At 42.3% G+C, this 22041-nt stretch overlaps 1 protein-coding gene across 1 annotated transcript in view; it reads right to left on the bottom strand.

Moving 5' to 3' along the window:
• Positions 1-750: 750 nt before the first annotated feature.
• Positions 751-22041, bottom strand: part of PRRG1 (proline rich and Gla domain 1) — a 234783-nt gene continuing 213492 nt past the window's right edge. Inside the window, exon 4 of the mRNA XM_053707604.1 lies at positions 751-1418. Within this exon, the coding sequence (XP_053563579.1) occupies positions 924-1418 (495 nt within the window). The 3' untranslated portion in view covers positions 751-923. The remainder of the gene's footprint in view (positions 1419-22041) is intronic.

Genomic DNA, 22041 nt, shown 5'->3' with positions numbered 1-22041 from the left:
GTAATACATGCGCAAATGAGCAAACTTGCAACATTCTAATATTGCTCACGTGCAAATGACTTGTAATCCAGCCCTATGTGTTTTACCCATTCGTGGGCATGTCATTTTCTCATTATAATAGGGAAAACAAAACTGGAGGGAGATGCAGGTGAATGAGAAGAGGGCATACATTTTGGGGTGGGGGGATTACTAACTTATATCAACCCATGTGTGAATAATCCTCTTCATGAGATGCTACAATAAAAGGTAGACGCAATATAGTAAGTACGTGTGCAAAAAAAGGTGTTTTCTGCACAAATTCATTTTTTTCTCTTTATATATACTGTATATACACAATAAGCCAGATCCGTACCACCTTCACCATGGCACTCTCATCCAGAAGAGAATAGAAACCCAATGGCAAGTTTATAAGAAACAATCTGTAGCAAATTATACTTACATGATATTTAGTATTTATGGCACTGAACCAATTAATCTATTTTGGGATTCAAAAACTGTTGATGAACTCAGTTGGATGTCCCACTAAGGCCCTTATAACTTTGCAGCAAACTGTGTACTATCTAAAATATCAGAGGTTTTTGAATTCTACCCTTGGGCAGTACCAAGGGTAGAAAAATATGATAAATGAAAGTGTGATAATGCAATTGAAAAAAAAAAATCAAAACGTAATAAAATGTATCTACAATTCAGGAACATTTGGCTAATATTTCCAAATTATACGGGAGGCGCATGCAGCCTTAAAGAGACTACTACTTGTCCAAAAATTTTATTTTCAGATACCAAAAAAGAAAAATGCATACTTTTTAAGGAAACTATTCAAGGTAGGTTTGTCCAAAGGCAAATAATATGTAGCAGCAAAATTGTGCTTAAAATCTTTCCAATAAAAAAAATATTAAAAATATAGAATAATCCTTCCATGTGTTTTACTTAACGTTATTTGCTCCGTGAGGTATTGTAATGGCAGAGGCAACAATTTCTTCATAATGGGGAGGAGGATCCATAGGGCTTGGCAATGGCTCACTTACTGTTACGCCCCTCTCACCAGTGGCTTCCTCGTATGAGGGAGGTGGATCACAGTTTGATAAACCAGCTGACAAGGTATCAGAATGTGCATCATACTCCATAGCTCCAGAGGAATGCCAACCCCTATCATAAGCATCCTGTAGTCGAGGGTCATGGAATATTATATCTTGCTGTGGATGAGGAACACTTCCATTAGGATCGATTCCTGCCTCGGGAGTGTAGGCAGTCTGTCTACGTGCCTTCTTCTTGAATACACATTTCCAAACTAGTAAAATGACCAGGAGGATTATAAAAAATACAATCATCAAGGGGAAGGCAAGGTAAAATGGATACCAGTTACTTCCTGTGTTGCCACTTCCCTGCTGTCCACTGGTGTATTCATTCCAGAATTTATTCTAGGAAGAAAAAATATAGAATAAAAACATCTTTCTAAAATATTTAAACATTTAAACCAGGGCTCGACAATTTTTTTCAAATTCTAGGGCATAGAAAATTTTGGCCATACCATTCTATCTATCTTTATTACACACACCCTTTACATAATAACCCATTAAAATTTGGATTTGGATTTCACAGCTGCCAGGCCTAGAAAAACACTGGGCGCTAGAGCCTAATATTAAGGTGCCACTGGCTCCCTGCTGCCTGGGTTTGTCAAGCCCTGATTTAAGTTGTTGACTTTATAATATATTATCTTGATGGTATTACAGGCTTGTATAACTGTATAAACTATTTAACTTCTAAAGTTACCATCCAAAATGTTTGAGTAAATGATGGAAAATAAACATGTACACATTTTTATTTTATTGGTAATATTTTTACTGGTTAATATATTGTCTTGTGCCAAGTGGAATAAGTAGAAACTTTCCACAAGTGTTACCATTTCTTTAAATGTCCTATTGGCTTCAGTTAATATAGAGGCGTGCTAAGACATATTTAGAAAGAGAAGAAAATTGTCTCTAGTGAATGACCATGAAATGCACAAAAAGGTGTTTTCCTATAAGTCTTCATAAGGCTTTATTTTTTTCATATTCAATTCATTGGGTATTTAAACAATGGTAGCAATTGGCTTCTGTTTGAAAATACATAAACCTTGTACAAGACTCAGCAGTATTTATAGGCTGCTGTATCTTAAATGAAATTTACTATAATTAAAAACTGAAAAGAAAGTGAAAATGCTTGCCCCTGTTTTAGGAGGGAGGGGCAAGCATTAAAAATGAAAAAACATAATTTATGCTTACCAGATAAATTCCTTTCCTTCCTGGCAGGGAGAGTCCACGACTTCATTCCTTACTGTTGGGAAAACAACACCTGGCCACCAGGAGGAGGCAAAGACACCCCAGCCAAAGGCTTAAATATCCCTCCCACTTCCCCTATCCCCCAGTCATTCTGCCGAGGGAACAAGGAAAAGTAGGAGAAACAACAGGCAAGAAATAATATAAAAAAGGAGCCGCCCCACGAATATAAAATTAAGGGCGGGGTCGTGGACTCTCCCTGCCAGGAAGGAAAGGAATGTATCTGGTAAGCATAAATTATGTTTTCCTTCCATAAGGCAGGGAGAGTCCACGACTTCATTCCTTACTGTTGGGAAAACGATACCCAAGCTCCAGAGGACACTGAAGGAATAACGGGAGGGAAAATAAAATGCGGATCCTATTTTGGGGGGACCACAGCCTGTAAAACTTTTCTCTCAAAAGCTGCTTTAGCCGAAACAAAAACATCAAACTTGTAAAATTTAGAAAAAGTGTGTAAGGAGGACCAGGTAGCCGCCTTACAAATCTGAGCTATAGAGGCTTTGTCCTTAAAAGCCCAGGAGGAAGCCACTGCTCCAGTGGAATGAGCCGTTATCCTCTCAGGAGGCTGTCGCCCCGCTGTCTCATAAGCTAAGCGGATGACACTAGTCAACCAGAAAGATAGGGAAGTCGTAGTAGCCTTCTGCCCCTTCCGCTTCTCTGTATAGATGACAAACAAAGAGGAAGATTGTCTGAATTCCTTGGTAGCCTGAAGATACGAACCACGAGGCACGAAACACGTCTAGATTGTTAATGGGCCATTATACACTCATTTTTTCTTTGCATAAATGTTTTGTAGATGATCTGTTTATAAAGCCCATAGTTGTTTTTTTTTAAATGTATTATTTTGCTTATTTTTAAAGAACATTGCTCTGATTTTCAGACTCCTAACCAAGCCCCAAAGTTTTATTTGAATACCGTCAGCTACCTTCTCCAGCTTGCTCCTGTTTGTGTAAAACAAAATTTATGCTTACCTGATAAATTTATTTCTCTTGTGGTGTATCCAGTCCACGGATTCATCGATTACTTGTGGGATATTCTCCTTCCCAACAGGAAGCTGCAAGAAGATCACCCACAGCAGAGCTGTCTATATAGCTCCTCCCCTAACTGCCACTCCCAGTCATTCGACCGAAGACAAGCAAGAGAAAGGAGAAACTATAGGGTGCAGTGGTGACTGTAGTTTAAAAATAAATAACACCTGCCTTAAAATGACAGGGCGGGCCGTGGACTGGATACACCACAAGAGAAATAAATTTATCAGGTAAGCATACATTTTGTTTTCTCTTGTAAGGGGTATCCAGTCCACGGATTCATCCATTACTTGTGGGATACCAATACCAAAGCTATAGGACACGAATGAAGGGAGGGACAAGGCAGCCGCTTAAACGGAGGGCACCACTGCCTGTAAGACCTTCCTCCCAAAAATAGCATCCGAGGAAGCAAAAGAATTACAGCTCATTCTACTAGAGCAGTAGCTTCCACATGGGCTTTTAAACATGAGGCCTCTGTTGAACAGATTTGTAAGGCGGCGACTTGGTCTTCGCTTCATACTTTTTCTAAATTCTACAAATTCGATATTTGTAGAATTTAGAAAAAGTATGAAGCGAAGACCAAGTCGCCGCCTTACAAATCTGTTCAACAGAGGCCTCATGTTTAAAAGCCCATGTGGAAGCTACTGCTCTAGTAGAATGAGCTGTAATTCTTTCAGGAGGCTGCTGGCCAGCAGTCTCATAAGCCAAGCGGATTATGCTTCTTAGCCAAAAAGAAAGAGAAGTTGCCGAAGCCCTTTGGCCTCTCCTCTGTCCAGAGTAGACAACAAACAAAGCAGATGTTTGACGAAAATCCTTCGTAGCTTGTAAATAGAATTTTAAAGCACGGACCACATCAAGATTGTGTAATAGACGTTCCTTCTTTGAAGAAGGATTAGGACATAGTGAAGGAACAACAATCTCCTGATTGATATTCTTATTAGATACCACCTTAGGAAGAAACCCAGGTTTGGTACGCAACACTACCTTATCAGCATGGAAAATGAGATAAGGAGAATCACATTGTAAAGCCGATAACTCCGAAACTCGTCGAGCCAAGGAGATAGCTACCAAAAACAGAACTTTCCAAGACAACAGCTTGATATTCAAACGGAACCCCTTGAAGAACTTTAAGAACTAAATTTAGACTCCATAATGGAGCAACAAGTTTAAACACAGGCTTGATTCTAACTAAAGCCTGACAAAACGCCTGAACGTCTGGAGAATTAGCCAGACGCTTGTGCAAAAGAATAGACAGAGCAGAAATCTGTCCCTTTAAGGAATTAGCCGACAATCCCTTCTCCAATCCTTCTTGGAGAAAAGATAATATTCTAGGAATCCTGACCTTACTCCATGAGTAACCCTTGGATTCACACCAATAAAGATATTTACACCATATCTTATGATAGATTTTCCTGGTAACCGGCTTTCGAGCCTGAATTAAGGTATCAATGACCGATTCAGAGAAACCACGCTTTAATAAAATCAAGCGTTCAATCTCCAAGCAGTCAGACGTGGAGAAATTAGGTTTGGATGGTTGAAAGGACCCTGAAGTAGAAGGTCCTGCCTCAGCGGCAGAGTCCATGGTGGACAGGATGACATGTCCACCAGGTCTGCATACCAAGCCCTGCGTGGCCACGCAGGTGCTATCAAAATCACTGAAGCTCTCTCCTGCCTGACCTTGGCAATCAGACGAGGGAGCAGAAGAAACGGTGGAAACACATAAGCCAGGTTGAAGGACCAAGGCGCTGCTAGAGCATCTATGTCAGGAATTTCTCTGTCTCTTTAAGGCAGGATTTCCACCTCTTGTTTCTGATTGGTCTTTCCCCTTTTAAAACAAGTGTTCAATCTATACACCTTGCTCAGTATTGTTTAATCCTTCCTAAAAGCTAGGTGACATACAAGCCTAATCTAATACCTTGAACTGCAGTGCTCATTGACTTATTTCTCTCATATTCAGGACAAACCACTGCTGGAAAACTTTCAGATAACGCTGTCTCTGGTTTACAAGCCTCACCGGAATTCTGTTACCTCTTCTCATACCTTGCAACCTTACAGGATTACAACTACAATCTAACATCAAGACAGGTACTTACTTTTATCATCTTCAATCAAACAATTCTTTCTCTGCCTGCTTCATTTTTTCAGTACACGGAGCTGCTGCTGTAGTGACGATACGTCACTTCCGGTTCACGCTAACTGCAGCACTTTCCCTGGAAGCAGCCACTGTGAGGACATTTCAATATCGTGTGCCAGAGAGATTAAGCAGGTACAAAATTGTTTTGGACAATTCCAACACTTGTTTGAGATATGTAAAAGGATTGTGTATAATGAACTGTATGCTTCTACAAGCCAGCTGAAAACAACTACTTACCTCTAATCAGTAACAACAAGCTAACTATAAACAACTACTTACCTCTAATCAGTAACAAATCCAAAACGCTCCCTGACAAGGCACATGAGTTCTGAGTTATATCGTATTAACTACAACATAACTAGAGACTAACATTTCACTCCTATATAAGAATACCACCTGGTTTATTATTTTCACTGTAAATTTCTGACTTAAGCTGAATTACATTCTATTACTTATCCAGTGTAAATTATACTGAGATATAGTAACAACTAAGTAAATCCTCATCACTAAAACAGAAGTCTCTTTCCCCATAGTGACTTTGAATTTAGAGGTGAATAGAAACCATTAATTTTGCAGTTGTGTTCCACTTGGAAATATTGGAGTGTTGTTACAATCTATCAGCGTTGCCTTGGAGTCCCTGGGCCTGGTCCCGTAACAAGGAAGCTTGGCGTTCTGGCGAGACGCCATGAGATCCAGTTCTGGTTTGCTCCAAAGTTGAATCAACTAAGCAAATACCTCCGGATGGAGTTCCCACTCTCCCGGATGAAAAGTCTGTCGACTTAGAAAATCCGCCTCCCAGTTCTCGACTCCTGGGATATGGATAGCAGATAGATGGCAAGAGTGAACCTCTGCCCATAGAATTATCTTTGAAACCTCCAACATTGCTAGGGAACTCCTTGTTCCCCCCTGATGGTTGATGTAGGCTACAGTCGTGATATTGTCCGACTGAAATCTGATGAACCTGACCCCAGCTAGCTGCAGTCACGCCTGAAGAGCATTGAAAATCGCTCTTAGTTCCAGAATGTTTATCGGAAGGAGTGCCTCCTCCTGAGTCCACGAGCCCTGAGCCTTCAGGGAGTTCAAGACTGCACCCCAGCCCAGAAGGCTGGCATCTGTTGTTACTATAGTCCAATCTGGCCTGCGGAAGCTCATCGCCTTGGACAGATGGACCTGACATAGCCCCCAGAGAAGAGAATCCCTGGTTTCTTGATCCAGATTTAGTAGAGGGGACAAATCTGTGTGATCCCCATTCCACTGACTGAGCATGCAAAGTTGCAGCGGTCTGAGATGTAGGCGGGCAAACGGTACTATGTCCATTGCCGCTACCATTAAACCGATTACTTCCATACACTGAGCCACTGAAGGACGAGAAGTGGAATAAAGAACACGGCAAGAGTCTAGAAGTTTTGACAAATCTGGCCTTCGTTAGGTAAATCTTCATTTCTACCGAATCTGAGTCCCTAGGAATGAAACTTTTGTTAGAGGTGATAGAGAACTCTTTTCTTCGTTCACCTTCCACCCATGGGACCTCAGAAATGCCAGAACAATGTCCGTATGGGACCTGGCAATTTGAAAAGTCGACGCCTGTATCAGAATGTCATCTAAGTAAGGGGCTACTGCTATACCCCGCGGCCTTAGGACCGCTAGGAGGGACCCTAGAACCTTTGTAAAGATTCTTGGTACCGTGGCCAACCCGAAGGGAAGAGCCACAAACTGGTAGTGCCTGTCTAGAAAGGCAAACCTGAGAAAACGATGATGATCTTTGTGTATCGGGATGTGAAGATAAGCATCCTTTAAGTCTACAGTAGTCATAAATTGACCCTCCTGGCTCATAGGAAGGATGGTTCGAATAGTCTCCATCTTGAAGGATGGTACTCTGAGAAATTTGTTTAAGATCTTGAGATCTAAGATTGGTCTGAATGTTCCCTCTTTCTTGGGAACTACAAACAGATTTGAATAGAAGCCCTGCCCCTGTTCCTCCTGCGGAACTGGGTGGATCACTCCCATAACTAGGAGGTCTTGGACACAATGTAAGAATGCCTCTCTCTTTATCTGGTTTGCAGATAAATGTGAGAGATTAAATCTCCCTTTTGGGGGAGAGGTTTTGAATTCCAGAAGATAACCCTTGGGCACAATTTGCAATGCCCAGGGATCCTGGACATCTCTTGCCCAAGCCTGGGCGAAGAGAGAGAGTCTGCCCCCTACTAGATCCGTTTCCGGATCGGGGGCTGCTCCTTCATGCTGTCTTAGAGGCAGCAGCAGGCTTTTTGGCCTGTTTCCCCTTGTTCCAAGCCTGGTTAGGTCTCCAGACCGGCTTAGACTGGGCAAAAGTTCCCTCTTGTTTTGTGTTAGAGGAAGTTGAAGCTGCGCCCCTCTTGAAGTTTCGAAAGGGCCGAAAACTAGACTGTTTGGTCCTTAATTTGTTGGACCTGTCTTGAGGAAGGGCGTGACCTTTTCCTCCAGTGATGTCAGAAATGATCTCCTTCAGTCCAGGCCCGAATAGGGTCTGTCCTTTGAAGGGAATGTTGAGAAGTTTAGACTTTGAAGTCACGTCAGCTGACCAGGATTTAAGTCATAGCGCCCTATGCGCCTGAATAGCAAAACCTGAATTTTTAGCCGTTAGCTTGGTTAAATGAACAACGGCGTCAGAAACAAATGAATTGGCTAGCTTAAGGGCCTTAAGCTTGTCAATAATATCTTCCAACGGGGTTTCAACCTGTAGAGCCTCCTCTAGAGACTCAAACCAGAAAGCCGCAGCAGCAGTGACTGGGGAAATGCATGCAAGAGGCTGGAGAATAAAACCTTGTTGAATAAAAATTTTCTTAAGGTAACCCTCTAATTTTTTATCCATTGGATCTAGAAAAGCACAACTGTCCTCGACAGGGATAGTGGTACGCTTAGCTAGAGTAGAAACGGCTCCCTCCACCTTAGTGACCGTCTGCCACAAGTCCCGTGTAGCGGCATCTATAGGAAACATCTTTTTAAAAACAGGAGGGGGAGAGAACGGTACACCTGGTCTATCCCATTCCTTAGTAATAATTTCAGAAAACCTCTTAGGGATTGGAAAAACATCAGTGTAAGTAGGTACTGCATAGTATTTATCCAATCTACATAATTTCTCTGGGACTACAATAGCGTCACAGTCGTCCAGAGTTGCTAAGACCTCCCTGAGCAATATGCGGAGGTGTTCAAGCTTAAATTTCAATGTAGACATATCAGAATCAGGTTGAAGTATCTTCCCTGAATCAGAAAAATCACCCACAGATTGAAGCTCCCCTGCTTCGGCTTCAGTACATTGTGAGGGTGTATCAGACATAGCCACTAAAACGTCAGAGAGCTCTGTATTTATTCTAGTCCCAGAGCTGTCTCGCTTTCCTTGTAATCCTGGCAGTTTAGATAATACCTCTGTAAGGGTATGACTCATGACTGCCGCCATGTCTTGTAAGGTATATGCAATGGGCGCGCTAGATGTACTTGGCGTCCCCTGAGCGGGAGTAATAGGTTCTGACACGTGGGGAGAGTTAGACGGCATAACTTCCCCCTGGTCAATTTCTTCTGGTGATAAATTTTTTAAAGCCAGAATATGGTCTTTGTAATCTATAGTAAAATCAGTGCACTTAGTACACATTCTAAGATGGGGTTCCACAATGGCTTCTAAACATAATGAACAATGAGTTACCTGTATGTCAGACATGTTTAAACAGACTAGTAATGAGACCAGCAAGCTTGGAAAACACTTTAATAACTGTGAACAAGCAAAAAATAAAAACGGTACTGTGCCTTTAAGAGAAAAAAACAATCACATAAACTGCAAAACAGTGAAAAAAGCAGTACATTCTATGAAATTTTTACAGTGTGTATAATAGACTGAAAAAGCATTGCACCCACTTGCAAATGGATGATTAACCCCTTAGATTCAAAACCGGATCAAAAAAACGATATAGCCGTTTTTAAACAGTCACAACCAACTGCCACAGCTCTACTGTGGCTCCTACCTGCCCATACAACGACTTTGGAAGGCACAAAAACCCTGTAGAGGGGTCCTATATGTCAGGGGACTCCTTCAGGGAAGCTGGATGTCTCAAGCTGCAAAAACTACTGCGCAATTAAGGTGCGAAAATCGGCTCCTCCCAACCTGTACTCACAGTGAGAGGGCCTTAAAAAACTATCCCTAGGCAAAATCTAGTCAGTCATGTGGAAAAACTGGGCCCCAGAATAAAGTTTAATCACCATTTGTAGTAAAAGTTTATATATATCAAGCAAACGTTATATCTATTAAGTAATGAGAGTAAATAACAAAAATATTACCCTTTACAGCAAGCATGATACCAGTCGTTATTAAATCACTGTAATCAGGCTTACCTTAAATAAATCAGGTACTGTCAGCATTTTCTAGCTTATCTCTCTAGAAAAATTTAAAACTGCACATACCTCAGAGCAGGAAACCCTGCACGCTATTCCCCCAGCTGAAGTTATCCATCTCTTCAGTTATGTGTGAGAACAGCAGTGGACCTTAGTTACAAACTGCTAAGATCATCAAAAAACTTCAGGCAGACTCTTCTTCACCTTTCTGCCTGAAGCCAAAATAGTACAACTCCGGTACCATTTGAAAATAATAAACTTTTGATTGAAGATAAACTACATTAATTCACCACATCTCTCTAGCTACTTCCCTTGTCGAGAGCTGCAAGAGAATGACTGGGAGTGGCAGTTAGGGGAGGAGCTATATAGACCGCTCTGCTGTGGGTGATCCTCTTGCAGCTTCCTGTTGGTAAGGAGAATATCCCACAAGTAATGGATGAATCCGTGGACTGGATACACCTTACAAGAGAAAGGGTCTTTTCATATGCAAAAGAAGGGGGAGGGGGGAGTGTCTTATTTTCCACTTGCAGTGGGCTTTCCAACTACCTTTTCAACAGAGCTAAACTGAAAGCTTCTAAGCACGTTTTTAAACCATTTTATACTGGATTTTTATATCAGTATCTGTGCATCTTATTCTTTATAGTATTGTCTATTACATGCAGTTATATGAAAATGAGTGTATACTGTCCCTTTAAGCAAGTGTTCCTTCGCTGAAAAAGGATTAGGACACAAAGAAGGAACAACAATTTTTAGATTAATGTTACGATCCGACACCACTTTAGGGAGGAACCCTAATTTAGTACATAAAACTGCTTTATCAGCAAGGAAAACAAGATAAGGGGGGGGGGGTCACATTGCAAAGCAGAAATCTCAGAAATTCTGCGCGCAGAGGCAATAGCCAACAAAAAAAGAACCTTCCAAGATAACAATTTAATGTCAACAGTATGCATAGGCTCAACCGGAGCCTGCTGCAAAACACTAAGAACAAGATTGAGGCTTCAAGGCGGAGCCCCAGATCTAAACACAGGTCTGATCCTAGTCAGAGCCTTAACAAAGGACTGCACATCCCATCACAGCTCAGCCAATCTCTTGTACAGTAACACCAACAGAACCGATATCTGTCCCTTCAGGGAACTAGCAGATAGACCCTCTCCACACTTTATGATAGATACGACGAGTAACTGGCTTACGAGCTTGAACCAGAGTGTCAATAACACTCTCAGAGAACACTCTCTTGGCTAAGACTAATCGTTCAAGGGACCCTGTATCAGCAGATCTCTGCGACAAGGTAACCTCCACTGGGGAGATGAGGACATCCCCACCAGATCCGCAAACCACATCCTTCGCAGCCATGATGGAGCAATCAGAATCCCTGATGCTTGCTCCTGCTTGATGCAAGCCACCACACGAGGGAGAAGCGGTAATGGAGAAAAAAGATATACGAGTCTGAACCTTCATGGTACTTATAGGGCATCTATGAGTTTTGCCTGAGGATCCCTCGACCCGTACCTGGGTAGCTTGGTATTGAGGCGGGATGCCATGAGAGCTATCTCCGGCGTCCCCCACTCGCTGCATATCTCTGCAAACACCTCGGGTGGAGAGACCATTCCACTGGGTGAAAGGACTGCCTGCTGAGGAAGTCCGTTTCCCAGTTGTACACACCCAGAATGTAGATTGCTGACAGCGTACATCTGTGAGTCTCCATCCACTTTAGTATCTGAGATTCTTCTCTCATCACTAAGGGACTTCTCGTTCCCCCCCGATGGTTGATGTAGGCAACCAAGGTTATATTGTCTAATTTGAATCAGATAAAACTGGGACTAACCCAGAAGGGGACAAGCCTTCAAGGCATTGAAGATTGCTCAGAGTTTAAAAATATTGATCGGAAGGGAGGACTCCTCCTGAGTCCACAGCCCTTGTGCCTTCTTGGCACCCCAAACGGCTACCTAGCTTGTCGCAATCTCCCAGGACGGTCTCAAAAAGCATGTGCCTTGAGACAGATAATCTGGACAGAGCGAGTCCCTCGACAGGTTGTCTAGCACAGTATGTTGAGACAGATATGAATGGTCGCCATTCCATTGTCTTCCATCCATGTGATCGAAGAAGACTGAGAAGGGACTCTGTGTTCTTCCGCTAGACGAAAAGATGGTGCCTGTACCAAAATATAGTCCAGGAAAGGCGCTACTGCAATACCTCATGTTCTGGCAACGGCTAGAAATCGCCCCCAGAACCTTTGAAAATATCCTTTGAGCAGTAGCTAGGCCAAACGGAAGAGCTATGAACTGGAAGTGCTGGTCCAGAAAGGCAAACCTTTAGGAACTGAAAAAGTTCCCTGTGTATCGGAACGTGAAGGTATGCATCCTTCAGGTCTATGGTGGTCATAAACTGTCCTTCCTGAACCAGAGGAAGTATTGACCGTATTGTCTCCATCTTGAAAGAGGGAACACTCAAAGTGCCTAAACAAGTTTCTAAGTCCAGAATTGGACGAAAAGTTCCCTCCTTTTTTGGAACCACGAAAAGGTTTGAATAAAATCCCAAACCTCTTTCTGTTGTAGGTACCAAGACAATTACTCCTAGAGAGGAGAGATCCCGTACGCAACCTAAAAAGGCAGTCCTCTTTTACTGTACATCTTGGAACCAAGCGTCTGAAAAAAGAGACAGTCTGCCCCTACTCAAACCAATCCTGGATCGGGGGCCACCCCTTCATGCCAATTTGTTTTCGGCAGGCTTCTTAGTCTATTTGGACTTATTCCAGGACTGAGCCGGCTTCTAAGTACTCTTGGGCTACTTGGACTTAGATGAGGATTGCTGTCGTTGTGATTTGTCAGAACGAAAATTAGACAATTGCCGTCCTTTAGGCCTATTCTTATCCTGCGATAGGAAGGCACCATTCCCTTCAGTAACCGTAGAAATAATGGAGTCCAGCCCTGGACCGAATAAAATCTGCCCCTTGAAAGGAAGAGAAAGGAGTCTGGATTTAGAAGTCGTATTTGGCCCGCAAAGCCAGAAGCCTTTGCATTTAGCGAATAATCTGCATATTCGCGTCACAGATGAAGAAGTTAGCAATTCTCAGAGCTTTAATTCTCTCCTGAATATCCTCGAGGGGAGTTTCCACCTCAATGAGCTCCGACAGAGTGTCACACCAGTAGGTAGCTGCTCCAGCAACCGCGGCTACAGATGCCGCCGGTTGAAATAAAATATTTCTTCCTCAGAAGGCTCTCTAAAAGAAGAACTTTCCTCCAGGGGGATAGTAGTACGCTTAGCCAGCGTTGAAATAGCGACATCCACTTTAGGGATGGAGCCCCACAAATCTAATTGAGAGTCAGGGACCGGGAATAATTTTTTAAAAGTAGACGAGGGGGAAAAAAGTTCCTATTCTTACCCATTCATTACTAATAATGCTCTCCATCAAAACTGGCACAGGAAAAGTCAGCGGGACCTTCCTGTCTTCATAGACCCTGTCTAATTTAGGGATCTTAGGTTCCTCAGGGAGTTTAGCCTCTGGAACCACTAGCGTCGACAGAACCTCCTTTAATAAAAGACGCAGATGCTCAATTTTAAATCTAAAAGGTGGGTTCCTCCGCTGAAGGAGGTTTAGAAACTGAAGTTTCCGAAAGTTTACCATCTGAAGCTAAAGAGGTTAACTCATCCTCAGAAAGCTGGGACATAGTAGCTAAATCCGACAATTATTTAGATGACTCTAGGTCAGGAGAACTATGTTTAACCTTTCTCTTACGTTTGCTAGAGAGAGGTAAGGCACTCAGGGCTGCAGACACCGTTGATTGTAACTGCGCAATAAAGTCTGCAGTAAAAAAGCCCCCTTCAGATGGAGGATTAGTTGAGCCACAGTAAATGTGGAGCGGGTAGTGTAGAAAGGGTAGTAATCTCTCGGGACACAGATTCCTAAGAGGTAGACGGCTTAGAGGGGCTAATAGCGCTATGAGTGTTAGCAGGTTTGTCTCCCTTCTTAGGGCTTTAGAATAGTGCTTAGGCAAATGGAACAAAATTGAGCAGGCGGGCAAACCACGGCCTCCTCACAACATAAACAGGAATTATTAATCAGTACAGAAGGAGTGGGAACCTTCTAATGTAGTATCAGAGTCCCCCATAGCTATGTATATATCCACGGAGGGACAGACAAAAAACACTTATTAAAAAACCGGCACCTTTATAATCCCAATGGCTGTGGCACTCACCACCTTCTAGACCCAGACAGCTAACAGTGAAAACGCTCTCCTTAAGAAATGATGTCCGTAGCAGGATCGTAGGAAAATGAAAAGACCGCACCCGGTCACATGGTGCGTAGGACAGGGCTTCCCCTGCTATTAAAATGGCGCTAAACTATTATGAGCTGTGCAACACTCAAAAACGAAAGTGAAACTCGTTTATTCCAAGCTAAAAGCACACAGTCTATGAACCCAAAAACTCTCACATTAAAGAAGTTATAAATAATCCCTAGCTGTTCAAAAAATGTCTCTGAAGGAGATATTAACCCTTGATCCTATCGAGGCATAAAAGGAGCCACACTGTGACCCTATATAGCAAAAGTGTATATATAAAACGGTCTTACCCTCCAGGATCCATGCTGTGGAACAGGCACAGCTTCTCAAGTGTGACCATCTTGCAGCAACGCTATGACTTGGACTTGAGTGTGTAACAGCAAGCAGTAAAACTCGTCAACATTGATTGCTCAGGAGCTGTTAGGCCACAGTCTGGATCGGTTCGCAGAAAAACTTTCCCTGCATCTCCAGAGTCTAACTTTCATCAATACTCTCACTGAGAGGTTGACATGATTACTTACAACTCCAGTCCTTTCTCGAAGGAAACATACCCATTACAGACTATCCAAATCTTCTGACACTTCTCTGCCACCTCCTATAGTGACGAAAAGCAAAAGAATGACTGGGGGATAGGGGAAGTGGGAGGGATATTTAAGCCTTTGGCTGGGGTGTCTTTGCCTCCTCCTGGTGGCCAGGTGTTGTATTTCCCAACAGTAAGGAATGAAGTCGTGGACTCTCCCTGCCTTATGGAAGGAAATAATGTTTTTGTTTTAGTTAAATAGAACTATTTCATGTTATTAACGTAATCATTTTTCTCCTTCCAATAAAGTACAAGTGAAAAGTTGATTAAAGGGACAGTCTAGTATAAATTAAACTTTCATTATTCAGATAGGAACTAAACATAGGTAGGCTCATATCCTAATTTCTAAGCCTTTGAGGGCTGTCCCTTATCACATGCTTTTTAAATCTCTTTTCAACACAAAGAGACAGAAAGTACACGTGGGCCATATAGATAACACTGTGATCAGGCACAGGGGTTTATTTAAGATTTAGCACAAAACAATGCTAAGACAATAGATAATAAACAGTCACAGTCATGTGATCAGGGGGCTGGAAGAAGGTTCCTAGATACAAGGTAATCACAGAGGTAATAAGTATATTAATATAACTGTGTTGGTTATGCAAAACTGGGGAATGGGTAATAAAGGGATTATCTATCTTTTAAAACAATAACAATTCTATGGTAGACTGTCCCTTTAAATTTGAATGGATTAACCAGTTAAACTGGAGATAGTTCACCTGTAAATAATTTAATCTATTTCAATGATCTATCTATGCATATCTAATGATATAATACCAAATCAGTAATGGTCTGATAGAACTGGAAAAAATAATCTGAAAATGTATTATTCTAAAAATGAAAACCATTTAAAATCGGTCTTACTGACTAGTGATTTATAGTGTGATTTAAATCAATTTGATTTAAATTAAATCTACCCTGATGGCTAGTCTTAGCTACTCCAGTAACCAATGGATATATGGCTACAATAGTTAGTCATATCTACTCCAGTAACCAATGGATATATGGCTACAAGGGCAAGTCATGTATACTCCAGTAAGCAATGGATATATGGCTATGATAGCTAGTCTGGTCTACTCCAGTAAGCAATGGATATATGGCTATGATAGCTAGTCTGGTCTACTCCAGTAACCAATAGATCTATGGCTACAATAGTTAGTCGTATCTACTCCAGTAACCAATTGATATAGGGTTACAATAGCAAGTCATCTCTACACCAGTAACCAATGGATATATGGCTACAATGGCAAGTCATGTCTACTCCAGTAAGCAATGGATATATGGCTATGATAGCTAGTCTGGTCTACTCCAGAAACCAATGGATATATGGCTACAATAACCAGTCTAGTCTACTCCAGCAACCAATGGATATATGGCAACAACAGCTAGTCTTGTACAGTAACAAATCTGGACTGACTCCTCCAAATAAAGCAAGTGGTGGGTGCAGTTTGACCACTGAACAACATTGGCAGCAAACAAGGTAGTATTTAATTAACTGTGTTGATTGTCCTTTAAAAAGCACTACCTCATTACAGAGTAAAGCTGCTTCAGACAATAGAAGAATTATGCACTATTTTAGATCAGAATAAACTTTTAAAATTATAACATGTAATTATCTATCTCAGTAATAGTGATGTTGTGATTTTGAAATTCATTGAACATAATCGATAAACTAAAAACAAAATGAGATAATGTGACAATTGATCTGTAAAAACAAAATTTATGCTTACCTGATCATTTTTGTTCTTTACTGGTATGTTCACGATTCTATTCATTACTGTTGGGAAATTCAAAAACATCAAACTTGTAAAATTTAGAAAAAGTGTGCAAAGAGGACCAGGTACCCGCTTTACAGATTTGTGCTATAGAAGCTTTGTTCTTAAAAACCCGAAGAGGACACAGCATGGGTAGAGTGAGCTGTAATCCTATCAGGAAGCTGCTGAACAGCTTCCTCATAAGCCAAACGAATGACACTCCTCAGCCAAAAGGAAAGAGTAGTCACAGTGGCTTTTTGACCCTTGCGCTTACCAGCGTACACCACAAACAAAGAGGAAGATTGTCTAAAATCCATCCAGATTGTGTAACAAACGTTCCTTCTGAGGAGGATTGGGACAGAAGGAAGGGAGCACAATCTCTTGGTTGATATAGCGGTCAGAGACGACCTTAGGCAGTTAATCCAATTTGGTCTGGAGAACAGCCTTATCCGCATGAAAGAACAGGTAAGGAGGATCACACAGTAATGCAGATAATTCTGACACTCTGCGACCTGAAGAAATAGCAAAAAAAAAACAAAAAAAGAAAAAAAAACTTTCCAAGATAAAAGTTTAATATCAACAGAATGCATAGGCTCAAACGGAGTCTGTTGAAGAACTCTAAGAACTAGATTAAGGCTCCAAGGTAGAGCAACAGACTTAAAGCCCTGATTAAAAGACAGAACGTCCGGAAGATTAGATAGCTTCTTGTGTAATAACACAGAAAGGGCAAAGGTCTGTCCCTTGAAAGAACTAGCTGACAAACCCTTCTCCAAACCTTCTTGGAGAAACAGAAGAATACAAGGAACTCTCACCTTGTGCCAAGGGAAACCTTGACTCTCGCACCAGGATAGGTAGGCGCGCCAGACCTTGTGATACATCCTAAGAGTAACAGGCTGGATAAGAGTATCAATGACACTATCTGAAAAACCTCTTTTCAACAGGACTAGGCATTTAATCTCCACTCAGTCAGCCTCAGAGAATCTAGATTTTGATAGAGGAATGGACCCTGAAGTAGAAGATCCAGCCTCAGAGGCAACCTCCACAGAAGGAAGGATGACATCTTCACCAGATCTGCGAAGCCAGGTTGGCGCAATTAGAATCATCGAAGCCAGCTTCTGTTTTATGCGGGCTATCATCCTGGGAAGAAGAGCAAACTGAGGTAATGGGTAAATGAGCTTGAACCTCCAGGGAACCGCTAACGCGTCCACTAAAGCTGCCCGAGGATCCCTTGAGCTCGACCCGTATCTGGGCAGCTTGGAGTTAAGACGAGAGGCCATGAGGTCTATCTCCGGAACACCCCATTTGAGGGTTATCTCAGAGAATACCTCAGGATGAAGAGCTCACTCCCCTGGGTGGAATGCGTGTATGCTCGGGTAGTCCGTCTCCCAATTATCCACTCCTGGGATATGAATGGCTGAAAGATGACAATTGTGGGACTCTGCCCACTGAAGAATGTGCAAGACTTCCTTCATAGCTAGGGAACTCCTTATTCCTCCCTGGTGATTGATATAAGCCACCAATGTAATGTTGTCCGATTGAAATCTGAAAAACCGGACCAAACGAAGTTGAGGTCAGCGCATTGAAGATGGCTCTGAATTCCAGAATGTTGATGGGAAGAGAAGATTCTTCCGGGAACACCAGACTGCAACCCAGTCCAGAAGGCTGGCATCTGTAGTCACAATTTCCCACAATGGTCTCAAAAAGTACATGCCTTGGGATAGGTGATCCTGACAAAGGCACAAGGAGAGAGATGGTTTTGTCTGATTGTCCAGGACGATCAGCTGAGAAAGGTCGGAATGATCGCCGTTCTATTGTCTTAGCATACATAGTTGTAGAGGTTGCAGATTAAAGCGAGAAATAGGAGTAATGTCCATGGTAGCTACCATGAGACCAACTACTTCCATGCATCGAGTCACAGAAGTGGGAGAGGATGACTGAAGAGAGAGGCAAGACTAAAGAAGTTTTGACTGTCTTAGATCAGTCAGAAATATTTTCATGGAAACCGAATCTATGATTGAAAACAAACCCTAGTTTTGGGAACCAAGGAACTCTTGTTCAAGTCTTACAAAAGGAAAAGATGGAGCCTGAACCAAGATATTGTCCAGGTAAGGGGCCACTGCGATGCCTTGTGTCCTGGCTATCTTTGGAAGATCCTGGGAACTGGGAAGATCTTTTTAAAATTAGAGGACGGGGAGAAAGGAATCCCAGGCTTCTCCCACTCCTTAGAAATGATGTCCACGTCCGGAGCTCTTGGTCATAAACTCTGTCATCTGTGGAGTCAGATATCTCGCCTTCAGAGGCTACTGAAGTATTCTCATCCGCAGAATTCTGATATAGGCTCACTAAAGCAGACTCAACAGGGGAAGAATGACCTGTGTCAGAGGAAGCATGTTTAATTTTTCTTTTCAGTAGAAAAAGAAGGGTGTGGGGCATACCTATCCGACCTATCTATAAATAATGTAGGTCAATCTTTAAAAGCAATAAAAGTCAATGTAAGTAAATAACTTGATAGTACATGTTCATATCCAAATACCCAATGTTTGACAGTGGTTTCGGTATGTGCAATAATGCTACACAAAAGTTCAAAATAATATAATGTGGTTAATTCCTCACCTCAAGACCAATCCAGGCTGGCCCCAACATCCATTTTCGGTGCAGTTGCTTCAGGTGGAACCGCCGGCTTAAGAGACTGTCACAGCTCAAGAAACGTGTGATTGCTCCAACGCTTCCACAGCGTGGCCGCTTTGCAGGTTCAAACACCACTCGATCAGACCGAACGCTTACCCTCTGATTGCAGGGACGGGGAAGGAGGTTACGTCAGTGATGACGAATCGGCATACCGTTGTCCAATGCGGGTACGTAGGATGGAGGTGTGTCACTGGACCTACGGCAGGATTGGATATCCGTCCACAATCCCACAAAGTGATGCAAGTAGGAAACTTTACAGGACGCCAGTGAAATCAGTACAGCATAGCAACGGACAGTCCTTTGCTGGTGGTAATATTAATGAAGCAGGAGATCCGGACAGTCCGTAATGTTAAAACAAAATATTTATTCAAAGCAAATTAAAAATGATATACACAGGAACAAGCAGGTAAAGACAGAGTAGGTATATCACCTAAACAGGCTATAGCCTGTTTAGGTGATATACCTACTCTGTCTTTACCTGCTTGTTCCTGTGTATATAATTTTTAATTCGCTTTGAATAAATATTTTGTTTTAACATTACGGACTGTCCGGATCTCCTGCTTCATTAATTTTTCTTTTCCTCTTACCCGTAAGTGGAAAGGCGCTCAGTGCAGCAGACACAGCTGATTGAAGTTGCGCTGCAAAGTTTCCTGGTAACAATATTTCTCCAGAAAGAGACTGAACTGAGCCGCAGGGAACTGTTTGTGCAACCCTTAGAGAGGGGGACTGAGGGGAAAGGATAGCCATGCCCTTTGCAACAGCGTCCTGAGAGGTAGAGGGTTTTAAAGGGTTAGTCTTTCTACCAGACTAACTGGGCTTGGATTGTAGCACAGATGAAACACACATGGAACAAAATTATGCGGGCGGGATAACCTGGGCACCCTCACAATATAGGCATTTATTAAGTAAAGAAACTGTGAAAGTATTCACCCCCCCCCCCCCCCACCCACAATGTCCTCCATAGTCTAGACTGGTCCCAAATATAATACATTTCAAGGAAAAATATTACCTGACACAGGGGAAGAATAAAACGAAAGTGCTCCTCTATACCCCTGCTCTGGTCAGAGTGTATATGCCACTTATCTCCTGTAGTAACAAGCCAAACCTCTATTGCAGATAAGCGATGGCGCAGACAGACTCTGAGAACAGCACGATCGTTATCTGTGAAGGGAAACAGTGTGCAGCGCCCACATGACGTATGCCGTCTAAGGCCAAACCCACGGAGAAGCGCCAAAGCACGCGAAGAGAAAACGGCATAGATCATAAAAAGTAAAAAATGCCAAGTATCCTTTCTAAGTTTCCAACAGTACCGCTGATACATCAAACTATGACCCCCATAAACAATCTAGCCTACAATAAAAGGCAAAAGCCCTAGAGCCATCTCTCCCTCCATACATGGTTCATTATAAACCACAGAGAGAAAAATCAGGACTGGTTGCAAACAGATCCTTGCGTTACACATATGCCCAAAAAACTAGCCTGACTAGGATAGACTAAATGTCCTCTCTGCAGAGGAATCAGATGCCAACTTGCACCTATCCTAAGGCAAAGAGCACCACAGCAAAGGTGTAGAGGTGCCTTAAGTTTTGTAAAAAAATACTGTCTAATCTAAAGGTTGGGGTTGTGGACTCTCCATGTCCGAAAAGAAAGGCATTTATCAGGTAAGCATACATTTTGTTTTCTTTCCTAAGACATGGAGAGTCCATGACATAATTCAATTACTAGTGGGAACCAATACCCAAGCTAGAGGACACAAAATGAACAGGGAGGTTCAAGACAGGTAGACCTAAACAGAAGGCACCACCGCTTGAAGAACCTTTCTCCCAAAAGAGGCCTCAGCTGAAGAAAAAGTATCAAATTTGTAGAATTTGGAAAAAGTATGCAGAGAAGACCAAGTTACAGCCATGCAAATCTGTTCCACAGAAGCTTCATTTTTGAAAGCCCAATAAGAGGAGACATCCATAGTGGAATGAGCTGTAAGTCTCTCAGGAGGCTGCTGTCCAGCAGTCTCATAAGCAAAATGAATCATACTTCTCAACCAGAGGGAAAGAGAAGTAGAAGTAGACTTCTGACCCTTACGCTTTCCAGAGAAACAAACAAACAGGGCAGAAGACTGGCGAAAATCCTTATTAGCCTGTAGGTAGAATTTTAGTGCACGCACCACATCCAAGTTGTGCAGCAGATGTTCCTTATGAGAGGAAGGATTAGGACAGAGAGAAGGAACAACAATTTCCTGATTAATATATCTATCCGAAACCCCAATTTAATACGAAGGACCGCATTATCGGCATGAAAAATAAGGTATCTATGGAATGCATTGGCTCAAACGGAGACTGCTGCAAAACTCTAAGAACTAGATTAAGACAGGTTTAAACACAGGCCTGATTCTAACAAGGGCCTGACAAAAAGATTGAGCATCTGGCGCATCCACCAGACGCTTATGTAAAAGAATAGATAGTCAGTTCTCTGAAGGGTTAGATTTCTGCATTGACAACCCTTTCTCCAGACGATCCTGGCGAAGACAAAATTCTATGAATCCTTACCCTACTCCAAGAGTAGCCCTTTGATTTACATGAATATAGGTATTTACGCCATACCTTATGGTAAATCTTACGAGTAACATGTTTGCGAGCCTGAATCATAGTATTAATGACTGACTCAGAAAACCTAAGCTTAGCCAGAACTAAGCATTCAATCTCCAAGCAGTCAGCTTCAGGGAATCGAGATTTGATTGGAGGAAAGGACCCTGAGTTAGAAGGTCCTTCCTCAGAGGTTACCTCCAAGGAGGAAGAGATGACATCTTCACTAGGTCTGCAAACCAGATCCTGCGAGGCCATGCCGGAGCTATCAGAATTATAGATGCCTTCTCCTGTTTGATATGAGCAATGACTCGTGGAAGA

The sequence above is a fragment of the Bombina bombina genome, chromosome 3 (assembly GCF_027579735.1).
Source record: "Bombina bombina isolate aBomBom1 chromosome 3, aBomBom1.pri, whole genome shotgun sequence".
Classification (NCBI taxonomy): domain Eukaryota; kingdom Metazoa; phylum Chordata; class Amphibia; order Anura; family Bombinatoridae; genus Bombina; species Bombina bombina.
The sequence above is the reverse complement of the archived record's forward strand: the minus strand, read 5'-3'. Positions and strand labels throughout refer to the sequence as shown.